Source organism: Dasypus novemcinctus, chromosome 11 (genome assembly GCF_030445035.2).
Source record: "Dasypus novemcinctus isolate mDasNov1 chromosome 11, mDasNov1.1.hap2, whole genome shotgun sequence".
NCBI classification, from domain to species: Eukaryota; Metazoa; Chordata; class Mammalia; order Cingulata; family Dasypodidae; genus Dasypus; species Dasypus novemcinctus.
The window spans coordinates 11,385,954-11,401,431 of NC_080683.1; the positions used below are offsets into that span (position 1 = coordinate 11,385,954).

Below are 15,478 nucleotides of genomic sequence, written 5' to 3' on the forward strand. Positions count from 1 at the left end.
ACTGGGTTCCAGAGACAGCTCCTGTCCCAGGTTACTCAGGCCTCTGCACCGGGCCTTAGCTTTCCCAGTTAGCGAATGGGATGGCGAGACCTCAGAGCTACGCTCAGAGACTTACAGGAAGGCCCGTCTTCAGATGAAAAGCCGCAGAGGTCCAAGGGCAGGGAGCACGCGGGGGTGCAAAGCCTGGAACCCTGCAAACTTCTTAGAGGACTGGGTGCCGTCACCCACGTGCTGCAGGACACCCTGCAAACACCCTGCAAGCACCTCTGCCTCTCCCCTTGGGGAGGGCCAAGCGTGGAAAAAGCCCGAGGCAGGCTCTGCCCTGCCGGAGGAGGCATCGGCTAGGAAGGCAGCCTTCTCCCCTGCAAACAGCCCGGCCTTCCGCCTGCCCCTCTGGCTCTGAAGATTAAACAACCATTTCCAAAAGGAAGGGGCAGGGGGGTGGTGTTTCCCTCCCCAGCACGTCTTGGCTTCCGCAGTACGTGGTCTGCGGACATTCCTCAAGAGGCAGCCCCGGGGCTCCTTCTCTTAGCAGCAGTCCTCAAACAGGCCTGGGCACAAAGTATGTGCTTAGGAAACATCTCCTGAAGGAGACACTGGATGTTTGTGCTGTCTCAAGTTCCTTGAAAGCCAAAACCACGGCTCCCTGACAGCCAGGCTCCCCCCAGCACCAGTGCTGACCTGCTGTATGCCCCCCGTGACCAATGGGTCTTGTTTTTTTTAAAGTTTTATTTTTTTATTTATTCCCCCCCCCCCCAAGTTGTCTGCTCTCTGTGTCCATTCACTGTGTTTTTCTGTGACCACTTCTATCCTTATCAGTGGCACCGGGAATCTATGTTTCTTTTTGTTGTGTCATCTTGTGTGTCAGCTCTCCGTGTGTGTGCGTGGCGCCATTCCTGGGCAGGCTGCACTCTCTTTTGAGCTGGGCGGCTCTCCCTACGGGGCGCACTCCTTGCCCGTGGGGCTCCCCTACGCGGGGGACACTCCTGCGTGGCAGGGCACTCCTCGCATGCATCAGCACTGCGCATGGCCAGCTGCACATGGGTCAAGGAGGCCCGGGGTTTGAACCGTGGACCTCCCATGTGGTAGACGGACGCCCTAACCACTGGGCCAAGTCCACATCCCACCCAATGGGCCTTAATAACTGCAGGGGAAAGGAGTACGGGAAAGGTTATGAAACAAGAGGCAAGGAGAACTGGAAAAGCGAAGGGGGTTCCCGGAGTTAAAGAGACCCAGATATAGGGAGCTCTTTATTCTGTAAAGTTACTCATCAAAGGGGAGAAGACAACAAGCTGGTTTTTTAGATCACCTGGGAGCGGGAAGCAGCACTGAGCTTTCCACACACCCATCATCTCCTGGGATCTGTCCTCCCCCACGAGGCTGGTATACTCAGTTCATTTTCAGATGAAAGAATCTGTAAAGGCAGGGACTGGTGGCACTGGACCCCAGGAGGGACCTGAACTCCTGTCCTTGACCACCAGGGCACAGGGTCTCACCCCCCCTGGCTTGAAGGGGGACGTTAGAGTAAATTTTGATAATGGAAGTCCCCCTGCCCCCCAACCAGAACCTACAAGTCGGTGGGCCAGATTCGTGGGCCAGCTTAACCCACCCAGGTAACAGCTTTGACCTTGCAAGAGGCTTGGCAGCTGTCCCCAACTGATGGGACTTCCAGCCCGAAGTGCCACACTGGGGCCCGAGAGACATGCTCTGAGCAAGTCAGTGGTCAAGATGTTTAACTGAGCACTTGTGGGTGAGGCCTGGGGACACGGTGGGGGTGGGGGTGGGGAGACATGGCCCCAGCCCACATGCGGCTCACAGTGTCCACCTGGGCATAATTTAATAGACACTCCAAGTCTTCCTGAATGACCGGCTGAATTTACTCAAAGGAAGAGGAGCCCAGAGAGGTAAAAGTCTGGCTAGGCTTGCACAGCACAAACCAGCACTGCGAGGGAACCAGAACCCAGGTTCAAAGGCGCTCTTGTCCTACAGAGAGGTCTGCAAGAGGGTCTCCCATACCCAGCCCCCAGCACCAGGCCACACAAATGGAGGGGCTCTCCCGGGTACCCCATTCCTGTGATGTGGCCGAGGCCCCCGGAAGCTCACAGCCCCAGGCACCAGCCTCCACCAGGGAGCGAGCAGACCCTGCCACCCAACACCCCAGACCCTGGGCGAGCATCCCCCTTGGAAGAGGGGCCCAGCGATGCAGCTGCAGACAGGCTGCTGTGGGCCGTGGGATGTGACATCAGCAGAAGCACGGTCTGCCTAAATATTTCAGCAAGAAACCCAAATATTTAGCTGGAGGAAAAGAAAAGGAATACACATCTCAAAACCAATCAAATAGACCTGGCCACCACACCCCCCTCCCTTTTGGGGGCAGATGGATGGAGTCCCCAAGGAGGGCTCGAATCCTGCAGGACCATCCAGGGAGGGCAGCCCTGAGGCCACGTGGACCCAGGAACCCTCCAGAAGGGAGGAGGCTTAACCGGGGCCTGGGACCAGCCAAGACTGACCAGAAAAAGCCTCTCTCTTTTTTCAGAGAGCAAGGCCCAGCCTGAAGAAGAAATAAACCTGCTTTTCTCAAAGATTTTGAAGATATCACAAAGATTTGAAGGCAAAGAAAGAAGCCCCTGCCCCTCTCGAAACGGAAGCCAAAGCAAAGGCATTGAAGACCAAGAAAAGGAAGATCCAAACCTTCTGGCAGCCCAATTCGCTTCGTCTCCAAAGATGGCCCAAATATCCTTGGAAGTGCACCCCCGGGGAGAAGCCGGCCCAGCCCACTGCCCACTGAGTCAACCGTGAAGAAATCAAAGGCACCAACACACTTGTGCTCACTGTGGATGTGTCAAGGTCAATGGGCACCGATGACATTGGCCTGGCCAAGGTCAACACCCTGCTCAGGCCTGATGGAGAAGGCTCCTGATTATGCCTTGGAGATTGCCAATAAAATTGGGGTCATCTCACCTGCGTCTAGATGATTACTTCTATTTATAAATTTTTTTTCACCATTAAAAATGTTTTTAAAAGTAAGCCTTCCATATTTTCGGGTGCTGACCCTTAACTCTTTGGAGGGGAGGGTTGTGGAATAATTTTAGAGGAATAGGAAACTGTGGGTGACTCCACGGGGTCTGCAGGAGGCAAGGAGATGACATGAGAAAACTGTAGGCAGGAATGTGCAAGGCTGAGGATCTTTCCTTGTCTCCATCCCCAGGCTTAGGAGCTCGGTGTGTGGTGGGGCATGGAGAGTGTCAGGAACAGCCACCCATGGGGAAGCGGGGTCCAGGAGGAACAGGTGACACATAGCAAGGCACCTGCTAACTTTACAAGGATTCAGTGCTGCGAGCTATCCCGTCTCATGACACTGTCCCGTGTCATCGATGAGGAGCCCCCCATTCTTGGACCAAAGGCTCTGAAGTCAGAAGCTCAGCCTCTACCTAGCCGTCGGGTAAGCCACCTGGCCTCCGGTTTCCTGTAAACACCTAACCTGCAGGACTGGTTCAATGAGATGCAGGTAAAGCCCCAGCCCAGTGCCTGGCACAGGGCAGCACTCAACAGACTGCCCAAAGGCTGCTACCCCCACCACCCAGCCTTCAAGACCAGCCTGGAATTCCCCTTTCTTTAAGCCCAGGAGCAAAACGTCCTCTCTCTCGGAGTGCACTTACTAACGCCAGCCCAGGGAGGGCTCCTTACCTCTCCCCGGTTAGATCAGCGCCTGCCTGAGGGCAGGGGCTGTGTTTTGTCCTAAGCCTGATCCCCCACAAGCCGAGGGGTTCTCTAGGCCTCAGGAAACGGGAACTGAATCCTTCAAGGCCCCCTGACCTTTGCCCGATTCTCCAGCCTCGCCATCTGCAGCCCATCACTCGGCACTCGACCGCATTTCGCCGCCGCCGCGGCCCCGTTTTCTCTCCCCAGCCAGCCTGAGCTGCCCAGGACCAGGGTCCTTGTCCGGCGCCTGAGGCTTTATGATGGATACGGCGGCGGCAGGGGCAGCCCCTTCCGTGTCCCCACCCCTGTTTTGCACCAGGCCTCCAAGAGCTTTGGGGAACCAGGGGACTCCAGCAAAGAAGGCCAGCGGCCTGGGCCAGCTGCGAGCACACACACCCCCACCTTCACATAAAGGAGAAACTAAGGCAGAACCTGGCAGGACCATCAAACCAGAGCAGGAGGGCTCTGACTCTGGCAGGGCCAGCAACACAGATGGGGTCCTGGTGGGAGAGGAGCCCTAACTGAAAGCTCGGTGTGAGGGAAGGTGGGGGCACCCTTCGAGGGCCTCTGGGCTCCAAGGGCTTGGGAGGAAAAACTCAGTCAGGGGAAGGAGAAAGGAGACATCCCGATCAGAACACTCCTGGGGTGAAGGATCAGCCCGCAGAACGGCCATTCATTTAGAATCGAATATTCCACTGCTTTTAAGTTGCAAACAGATGTGAAGCAAGAGGGAACTTTTTTGAAATGCCGTTCACTCCCCTCCTTGAAAATTGCAAAAATTTGATTGAGTTCCAATTCCTTGGCTAATCCGGAAGGGCTTCACCATCTGACCCTCCCCTCCCTGTCCCCGGCTCACTGCCCAGCAGCACCATGCTGTGGTTTTACACCTCCCTGATGGCTATGCGCAAGATCTCTTTCTAGCTCTTCTTTTCCAGTCCGTTGCCATGCTCTGCTCTCGGAAGGCCTCCCAGGGCCCCTGCAGTCACGGAGATGCCCATTCGCACCTTTGCACAGATGGCCCCCATCCCAGGGTTGGGGCACCTAGGGGAAGCAGCAGCTCAGACTTCATAAATGAGTGCTTCCGATGGGTCAAGCACTCTTTGAAGCAACCGGTGGCCAGCCCTAGTTTACAAAAGAGGCCCGCCTGTGTGAGGCACACAGACCTCGGGTCATTTGTCCAAGGTCAACAAGCAGTCTGTCTTCAGAGGCCACTCCTGTACCCATCACTGCTCGTTGGTGATTCGGTCAGTCACGCCAAAGGCCCCACAGGGGATGAGGCAAGTGGTGCTTGGAGAAGGCTGCTTGCAGAGGACAACGTGTCCTCTATCCATCAGGCCACTCCTCATCCTTGGGGGAGATGGACAAATCAGGGTTCCTCTCCCTTACTCCAGCTGTCCAAGGGGACTCTTCACTGAAATCTCCAAGGAGAGTCCCTCGACTTTCTCCTCTCCCCAAAAGGACCTGGCGAGAGGCAAACCTCTTCCAATAATCACCTACCTCACCTCTCTAGATCACCCCACTTCTGGGTAATCGGTTCTCCTAGCACCACCCAAATGGAGTACCCCCATCTTTTTGTACAAAGACTCTCCTGGGGTTCCATCTCAGGAGCCTCGTTCCCCTGTTCCCCAAAAGCTTATACTTCCCTGCCTCCCCTATCCTCCAACTACCACTACCACCACACACAGAGTTCAGAGGCTGAACTCAAACTGACAGCAAACAGCCAAGTTCAAGATGAAAGCCGCTGGCCTCAGGTCAGGGCCAGCCAAGCACAGCATCCAAAAACCGGAGGATTGTGTTTCTTTTAAACACCAAACTATAAATAGGGCAAAACCCCAGGAAAATACTTAGGAGCAGGCGTCATCACCTCCCTTGCAGCCCCCGCCCCCAGCCTTTCAACACTTGCTAATTTATGCCCTCAGTAATTCTCTTCTCCATCATTGTGCCTTCTGTAATCATCCTAAGGGCTCTAGTAAAACTCTTAAATCGATTTAATAAAAATTCACTTTAGCTGTTAAAGCTCTAAGCAGAGTAGTGAACTCAGGTGGATTTATCGATTTTGGAGGGTTTGTTTCTTTTCTTTGGGTGGGGGGAGGGCACCCTCAACTTTGAGTAGAACATAAATAAGAAAACGAGCCATTAGAAAGGGACTTCTTTCTTCCACTTCCTCTCAAACACCCAGCTTTTTTCCCCCATTTCTGCAGTCCGAGACGGTGAGAATTCAAGCTTGAACTAATGACTGGGAGGCCTCCGAGATCCTCCCCGTGATCAAAAGATCTACTGTGTTTCCCTCTACTTACAAAGGCGGTAAAGGGGACCAGTGCGTTTTACAATTTCCAGCCAGGCTGAAAACACAAAGGAGGTTTTCATCTTAACCCTCCATTCTCCAGAAAATTCAATTAATGCTCCCCTCCCACCCCACTACTCCCGTGCTAAGCATTTTGGTCCGCCTTAATTTTACCACATGGTTTTATTTTTTCAAAATTTGGGAGGACTGGTGTTAATAACAGATGTCAGAACTTCAAAATAATTGGAGTTAGCTTTACTACTGTAGACTGGAATAGGCATACGGCAGGACGAAGGGTCCAGAAAACGAAAGGAGGGGCACGGGCGGACAGCCTTGGAATGTGATAATGCAGTCTGGAGCTTAGGAGCGAGAGGCCAGTGGGATCTGAGCGCTTCTGGGAAAGAGCCAGCTGTGTGAGCAGCCTGTGAAAACCCAGTGGGGAGGACCTGGGTTCACCCCACCCCAGCTCCAGGACGGGGGACCCTCAGTAGCTTCTGGCTAAGAGAAAGGGCAACAAGGCGCCCTCTGTGAGGGCCCTCTTTCTTTCCCCTTCTTTTCCCTGCCAAGTCCTCCTAATTCTAAGTCTTGGCTCTGGTTTGAGGTCATCTCCTGAGTGCCCTCCCTGACCCCTCGGGCTGGCCCTGGGACCCGACATTGGGAGTCCCTCCTGCACCTCTGCTGTGGCCCTAGCCCACTGTCTTGCTCCCGTGGGCTCACACATTCAGCCTGAGCCCAGCCTTTGTCTGATTCATCTTTGCATTCCCTTGCCCGGTGCCTGGCACACAGCAGGTGCTTCATAAATGCTTGTCAACTAAACCACCTGTGCTTTGGAAGATGGTACCCTTGGATTTGAAACATGACCCTGCACCATCTGGTCCTGGGCAAGTTAACATCCTTTTTGAGCCTCATTTTCCGCATCCGTAAAATGGGAGCAACACGGATGTCAAGGCGTGGTCAAGATTACATTACAACGAGAATGTACGGAAAGTTCTTGTGCCAAGGGCCTGGCCCCTGGTGAGCTCCCACATCCTTCCTGATCACTTCACACCAGAGGCAGAAGGCCCATGGGGGAGGAACCCTTCCACCCAACCCTCTGCTTTTCGTGTGCTCCTAAAGGAGAAGCAGAGCAGGGCGGACTGGTGCATTACTTCAGCGGTGGGTGGGGGAGGTGTCGGGTCAGCCAAACAAGAACACTGGAGAAGCCTGTGTGCCGAAGCCTGTTCTAGGGGAAACAGAAAATAAAATTTCCCAGCAGACCGGAGTCCAGCCTGAACCAATTTACTAAGCTCACTGACAGAGCACAATTCAACAGCTTCACATGCCCAAGAGGAAGGGCAGGGGTGAACAAGGGTGCAGGTTCACACCCCAGGCTTTGCCTCCTGCTCTGTCACCGTGGCCCCTTTAACTTCCTCGGGCTTCCACCGCTGCAAAGAGTCCCCGAAATACTTCAGGTAAGGCACAGCAAGTTCCTCACTCGACAGGCATACTCAGAAAACACCAGCAGCCGCAGGAGAGCTGGTGGCTTTCACAGACGTTGATACCCATCTTGCCTAACAGAGCCAACGGTGAGTCTCACCACATTCGCATTTTGCAGAGGAGGAAGGGGAGGCAGTGGCAGGGTTAAATGACTTGATGGGTAAACGGCCAAACCACACGGCAAAACTAGCCTGCGCCCCCTCTCTTAAAAGCTGTGACTGCACCACCCAGGATGCCCGGCACACAGAGGGTACTGTGAATGCTAACTTCATCACAGGAGCCTCTCCGAGAGAGAACAGGCTAGGGGAAGGGGTCACCAAAAGCCTGGCAGAGCAACCTCTTGACAGCAAGTCCGCAAGGTGGTTCTGAAGACAGGAGAGAGGGCAACCACGTGGTCTGCAGCTAGCAGGCGGCGCTCGCTTGAAAGTCAGGCCCCACTTGCTTCAGCTCAGTCCAACCACACACAGTGAGTGCAGGGGAGGAAGGTCCTGACAGCTCCAACAGGAATTTCCCAAGAAGGGTGCACGAACTACCTTTCTCGCACATTTCAAAGTGCACACACAATTCCCAGGGTAAGAAAAACTCCAACCCAGACTGCGCCCCCCATCCCCACCCCCCCTCCAAAGACCCTTCCCGCTTCCATCCCAGGAATTCCTAGCTAGGGACTGCATGATGATGTCCACATGATTCAGCACCAGCTAAAACCCAGAACCTCAGGTGGAAAATGCCCAAGCAGCCAGATGGAAGATTTGTGAGTTCTCAATTTTCCTTAAACCAATTTCCTAAGGCCTCAGATGGGAAAGCAGGGCAAAGCAGACTGCAGTAGACGAAAATGGAAACTGGCAAAATGCTTCCCTTGGTCAGCCTTCGTGCCTTGGGTTTTTCCTATGAAAGCAGAGGACGTGCCCAGGTGTAGACGGTTTGAGTTTGCTGGCCAGGGATGGGGTTGGGATTAGCCTTTTCCACGAACTTGTTCACGCTCATCTCCAAAGCCGAGTTTCTCTAAAAGTAACTGGCCCACCTTCGGAGGGGGATAACCGTTCAAGGATTTAGCAGGACCTCAAAAGAAGAGGCATTGTATTTGTCCAGACACCTTAAGGAAGCCGTCTAGTCTCCAAAGCCACCCCCACCAGCTGTGCCCGGCCGCCGAAGCCCTCCAGCCCCCTCCTTTTCCCTTCGCCTCGTGTTCTGAAGTTTATTTTCCCACAGTCAGCCTTGAATTCTTTCCTTCCTTCCCTTGCAGCAGCCGAGGAGCAGCGAAGAGGCAAACACTTCGAGGGCAGCTCAAGGCTTTATCATACCCGCCTGCCCTCTTCCCCCTCTAAACAAAGCCCTGGAAAAACTAAACAAAAACTCGTTCTCCAGAGGAATTGTTTCCTCAAGGGAAATTATCAAGTGACCCCCTTCCCCCAACACACACACACACACACACAGAGGCACACGGATCAGAAGGAGCTGAAATCATCCCAGCACTCCTTCCTGCCATACCAGGAGCCGAACCAACCGCCTTCGGAAACATCCTCCCACCCATCCCCAGCCCGGACAGGAGACTCCCCTCTAAAATCCAGCGCCCTGCTGGACTAAGGCTCTCTCCTTCCAGCCGGCTCCTTGGAGGACAAGACTACACACCCACTACCGGCAAGCACCTATATGCTCAACTGGTGACCGGCCACTGACTTGGGGACCGCAACAAAGCATTACTAACAAGACTTCCTCAAGTTTTCCAAATGCTTTCAGCCTCACAACAGTCCAGGACAGGAAAGAGGGATGACTGCGGGTTGGTTCCCATTCTACATATGGGGAAACCGAGGCCAGAAAAATGATACAACTAGTCTAGGCATAAAGTATCAGGGGGCTGCCGTAGATTACATGCTATTTCTTCTCAGACTTCCTTACTGACATCTTTCACCCCAAGAGAAAGGTAACACCCTAGAGACCAGGGGTTCTTCACCTTTTTTGTTCCACGGACACCTTTGCCAGCCCGGTGAAAACCACGGACCCCTGACCAAGTCCACGCTATCCTGTGTACTGTTTAATAAATATATCACACCCGCACTAACACGTCCCCACAAGAATAATGTTCTTTTGGATTTCAATTCAAGCTCACGGACCCCTTGTTAAGAACCCCTGCCCTAGACCAGCTGCCCCCACTCCCCAGGTCCTGGCTGTTCCAGTGGGGGAACCATTAGTGCCGGCAGAGAAGGAACGGTAGGCGGTTAAGGCCAAGCCCCGGCCAGAAACTGGAAGAGAAAGGGAGGGGTGGGGGGCTGGCACAGGGCCCCAGCCAGAACCGTCAGCACACAGCTTTATCTGAGCCAGGTCCACGCCACCCACCAGGCGCGAGCACCCTGAGAAGATAAAAGGCTCCAATGCCAAAGAGGAGAAACGCTCCCCCCGCCCCCCACCTTCCATTCCGCACACCTTTCTCCTCCCCTCCTGAAAAGGGTCTACCCGGGTTGTGTCCTTTTATTTAACCAGCTACTTTCACTGAAGCTTAACTCCAAACCCTGGGGGCATGTCCCTGCAAGATAAGCCTTCCCGGAAGCCTGGACCCGTCCCTCAGCAGTTCCAGCCAGCCACCCTTAACCCGTGAGACCCGAAAGTGCCTCCCGAGTCTTGGGGGGCCGGGGGAGAAGGGGGCTTAGCCCATGATCGGGTTGGGGGACCCTCCCGCAGCAAAGCCGGATTCTTGCCTGGCTTTTCTGAAGAAAAGTCGAGGGGGCACGGCGTGACCCCGGGGCTGGGGGATGGGACCTCCGGGGGGAGGTGGGACCTCCAGGGGGAGGCACCCGGCTCCGCTCCGGAATTCCGAGCGTCTCCGAGGAAAGATAAGCACCTCTCTAGCCGCCCCACAGTCGGCCTCGGAGGAGGAGATACCCGCACACCCAAACCGCGCCGCCGCAGGGGGCCCGACCCACCTCCGGGGTCAACTCCCCAGTTTTCTCCAGGCAAGCGGGGCTCCGACGCGCCTCCGCGCGAGGGTGACAGTGTCCCCGGAGCAGCGCCAGACCCCCGCAGCCTACCCGTGGTGGGGCACCCACTCCCAGGACTCCACCCCCCCCCCCCCCCCCAGGAATCCTAAACCTTCGACCAGCTCCCAGTGTATCCCGGGCGCGGGCGGCGGCTCACCTGCAGGATCCTGTCCAGGCCCTCCTGGCCCAGGCACGGGTAGTCCTTGAGCAGCTGCAGCTTCTGCGTGTAGTAGTTCTTCTTGGCCTCCTTCCAGTGCGGCTCCTCGAGCACCTCGAAGATCGCCGCCCCGATGGACAGGTAGAAGATGATGGCCGAGGTGAGCAGGGGACCCCGGTCCACCATGGCTCCCGAGCGGTCGCCGCCGGCACAAAGCCCCCCCTAGCCCCCGCGCCTGCCCGTGCGCCCGCCCTCCGGGTCTCTGGAAACAGCTGTTTGAATTTGGAGCTCCGCATGCGCAGTGCCCCGTCGCCCCAGCGCGGCTCGCGGGACAAAGTTGCTCGGCCAAGTTGGCCCCGCGGAACGCGCGCAGCCGCCGGGGGCCGCCCCACGTGGGCCGCTTGCGGGACGGGCACGAGGTGGGCCGAGGGCTGGCCGGGTCGGCGGGGACGGCAAGGAGCGGGGACGACCTGGGGTCCGACTCAGAGGAGACACGTGGCCCGCCCCACCGCGCGCCCCCAGCAGGCTGCACCGCAACCGCCTCCACGCGCCTCTTTAAAGAGCTCCCGGCGGGCTCGGCCCTCCCGCCCCAGGCCCCGCCCCCGTGCGGGCCCCGCCCCGCGACCCGCGAGGTGCGCGCCGGCAGGAGCCGAGGAGCGCTGCGTGCGCCCGCGCGCACCTCCTCGCCTCTCCGCGCGCCCTGGGGCTCGGGTCGTTATTAATGTCGGTGCCTTAACGAACATGATTGGGTACCTAAGGCACGGATTGCTGTTGTTACTTTTATTTACTGTGAACTCAATTTTCATGGACCCATGTTTTTCCCAAGAAGGCTTGATTCTTTTTCTCTGTCCCTGTCTCCAACCCTGGCGACCTCCTACTTAAACCGGCTCTGGTCTGAACCCCACCACTGAAGTCCCTCCCTCTAGCTCTCAGCCCTCCCCAGGCTTCTCCCCGGAATCCTCCGCTCTGGATGGAGGGGCCTCCTATAGGAGAAAGTCGGGGAGCAGTGGGAACAGTTCGCCCAGCGTGGAGTGAGGCAGTTTGAGAGACCGCAGCTTTTTTCATTTGGGAAATGTTCTCTAGTACCGCAATCCCGTCTCCTGCGCGTTCACGTCCCAAGAAAATAAAGAGCCTTTTCCTGTTTCAGCCTCGCTGCCTCCTGAAAACCCTGCATATACTTTGGGATGAAATGATTTTTCTTCAAAGTTTTAATAATTTCTCGTTTTTCTTTCTTTCCACTTCGCCTATTTCTCTATCCCTGGACCCTTTCCCTACTGGTCTCCCCTCATTCTCTCCTGTTGCCCCATCTCTAACCTTCTGGTATTTTCCCAGTCCTCTTTACCATACTCTCCTTTCCCCCTACTCCTACCTTTCTTTCCTTTTTCTCCTTCCAAATGGAATGTGCTTCTCCTTTCCCCACCCACCTGGCCGCAAACCACACATTTGGAGCAACAATTTCTGGTGAAGATTAGGGCACACACACCAGCATGTGCTGTGCCCATTCCCTGCACAGCAGCAAGTGGGGGCTTTTTAAGATGCTGAAACCAATGAATATTTAGATAACATGAGCCTCAAGGATGGAAAAGGAAAAAAAAAATGTGTATATTCAGTCATGAGAGGTAGGGCTATGTATTTTCTGACACTGCGGTTAAATAAATCCATTCCAATGGCTTATGCTCGTTTCTTATTATGCTTATTAGGGGCTGATAATCATTTTAGAATGGCATCTTTTGAAAGGCAATCAGCTTTGAGAATGGATTTGAGTCTCACCCTGATAACAACCAATAACTAGACTGACGTGAGCACACCTTGAGAAGTTGGCAGATCAGTTAATCCAAGGTCATTGCTCCCTGCCTTAGGCCACAGAAGGATCACACCCACTTTTGTTTCTTCCTTCTTTTAATTAGGTGAAGGGAATATCCTCCTTGTGAAATGAACACTTAATAATACTCTCATTATGCTAAAACTTCACATTGTCCTGTGTTTTCTGGTTTTTTGGGTTTTTTGTTTTTGTTTTTGTTTTCAGGTGCCAGGGTTGGGAATTGAACCCCAGACCTTGTATGTGGGAGGTTGGCACTCAATCACTGAGCCACATCAGCTCCCCTGAATTGCTTTTTTTATTTGTTTGTTTACTGTTTGTTTTGTTTTTTAGGAGACACCAGACCAAACCTGAAATCTCCCATGTGGGAAGCAGTTGCTCAACGGCTTGAGCCACATCCGCTCCCTATATTGTCTTATTCTGTTTATATTCTGTTTAGGATCAAAGGAGGCATATAAAAAGCCATCAACAGGAAGCAGATGTGGCTCACGTGATTGGGTTCCCGCCTCCCACATGGGAGGGCTGTGGCTCCATTTCCCATGCCTCCTAAAAGATGGCAAGCTGACATAAAAAGATGATGCAACAAGAGACACAAGAAGGAAAACCTAACGAGAGTCAAAACAAAGCAGGGAACAGAGGTGGCTTAAGCAATTAGGCACCTCCCTCCCACATTGGAGGTCCTGGGTTTGGTTTCTGATGCTTCCTAAAAAAACAAAGAAGACAAACAGACACAGAAAGTGCAAACAATGAGGGGGTGGGGAGAGATAAATAAAGTAAACCTTTAAAAAAATAAAGCCATCAAGAGCATAGTGTCTATATATTCTGCCCTAACCCACTGAAAGTACTGGGGGAGAGTGTAAACGATAATCCATGCAGTGCAGCACTGCTCCAAAATGTATTCACCAAATGCAACGAATGTGCCACAATGATGAAAGAGGTTGTTGATGTGGGAGGAGTGGGGGGTGGGGAGTGGGGTATATGGGAACCTCTTATATTTTTTAATGTAACATTTTTTGTGATCTATGTATCTTCCAAAAAAATTTGAAAAGTTAAAAAAAAAAGAGAATAGTGTCAGTCAGTAACATAATCACCTAAAAACCTTGTTTTTTTAAAAAACAAACAAACAAAAAACTCCCCTCAAAAGATAAAAGGTATTATTATTATATATATTTATAGGAGGTACCAGAGAATGAGCCCCAGACTGTGTACAAAGAGGTACTGTATTTATTTTTGTTCTTGTCATATAGCTTGAAAGTCCTTATAAAATAGCTTGCCTTCTAAAACATTATCAATCATTTTATTAGCTTGCTCTGTTTCTAATGGATTGGTTGGAGACATGGGGGAAATATTTGTTAAATTTCCAGGTCTACAACACCTCCATTTATTAAATTAGAAAGGTTTCTGAGTGTAAATTCTTTGTACCTGATAAGGTCACTTTCATGTTTTATACCAGGAAAAACAAAATAAAACCATAGAACATTGGATTCATAAACTCGCAGTAAAAGATGCAGTAAAAAATTAAAACTCGTCAATGAGAGTTTAGATACTAGCAGTCATAAGAATTAGCTTGGCATTAAAGAGGGAGGAGATGTGGCTGAAACAATAATTAAACCAGGTGAGCATTATATTGGCAGTTGTCATTTCCTCCTAATGCCCAGCCTACATGCCCTTCGCTCCAAGTGCCAGTCAAAATATCGAGAAGTGTCCTTGTCGGTTAAGCACCAAGCTCAAGTACAAATTCTGAACTATTTGTATTTGAAGATTTCAGATAGTTCACCGTTGCCATTTCAAACTCTTTTTTTTTTTCAAATTCTACTCAATTTATTCATTTTTAAAAAAAATATTACATTCAAAAAATATGAGGTCCCCATTCACCCCCGCCGCCCCCACCTCACTACTCCCCCCACGGTAACACTCTCCCCCATCATCATGACACATCCATTGCATCTGGTGAGTACATCTCCGGGCATCGCTGCACCCCATGTCCCGTGTTCCACACCATAGCCCACACTCTCCCACGTTCCATCCAGTGGGCCATGGGAGGACATACAACATCCGGCAATTGTCCCTGGAGCACCACCCAGGACAACTCCAAGTCCCGAGAATGCCTCCACATCTCATCTCTTCCTCCCATTCCCCGCACCCAGCAGCCACCGTGGCCACTTTCTCCACACCAATGCCACATTTTCTCAATTATTAACCACAATAGTTCCTGAATAGAATATCATTAAGTCCACTCTGATCCTTACTGCATTCCTCCTTCCTGTGGACCTTGGCTGGGTTGTGTCCATTCCACATCTATGTCAAGAGGGGCTTAGATTCCACATGGATGCTGGATGCCATCCTCCTGCTTTCAGTTGCAGGCACTCTAGGCTCCATGGTGTGGTGGTTGACATTCTTCAACTCCACGTTAGCTGAGTGGGGTAAGACCAATAGATCAGAGTGTAGGAGCTGAAGCATTTCAAATTCTTTTCCCTAAAAAGGGAATATGATCATATCAAAATTTCATACTGGGCAGCAATAGCTAAAATATCTACTGCCGGGGAAAACAAATCAGGGAAAGAGAGACTTCGACTCTGACTAGTTCAAAGGCCACCTCTACCTAGCCCTCAGACCTGACCATTTTTAGAATAACACAAGAGGAAGGGATGTATGGGTCCCACCCAAACCCCTCTCCCCACTTGCCACTGACCCCCGAAATTCCACCATTGGAGAGCCATTCCTCGCTGTTAAGCCTTGCCCTCTCGGCATGACCTCTTTTCACACCCATGAAGAGAAAGGGCACTGAGACCCGACACTTCCTCTGTGGATCCTAACCGGCTTTTGTATGTCTTGGTCGCTACTTTAAGTATCTAATGAATGCTGTGGAGATTTCCCCAGAAAAATACACCTAAGCACTTACACACCAATTTTACACTAGTTCCAACCCATCCCAAAGGCCTTCCTGGCTGAAAGACTCTACCGTTACCTCGGGCAGGGAGCTTTGAGGGGGTGCTGGTGAGGGAGGCCTATGTAGAGGGGAAAGATGAGTGACAACGTTGGAAGGCACCAGAGCAAATTTGGCCAAC

General features: G+C 52.8%; 1 protein-coding gene across 1 annotated transcript in view; it reads right to left on the reverse strand.

Moving 5' to 3' along the window:
* Window positions 1-11,125, reverse strand: part of KCNK5 (potassium two pore domain channel subfamily K member 5) — a 35,191-nt gene extending 24,066 nt beyond the window's left edge. The window contains exon 1 of the mRNA XM_058306676.1: window positions 10,592-11,125. Within this exon, the coding sequence (XP_058162659.1) occupies window positions 10,592-10,777 (186 nt within the window). The 5' untranslated portion in view covers window positions 10,778-11,125. The remainder of the gene's footprint in view (window positions 1-10,591) is intronic.
* Between the last annotated feature and the right edge of the window lie 4,353 nt (window positions 11,126-15,478).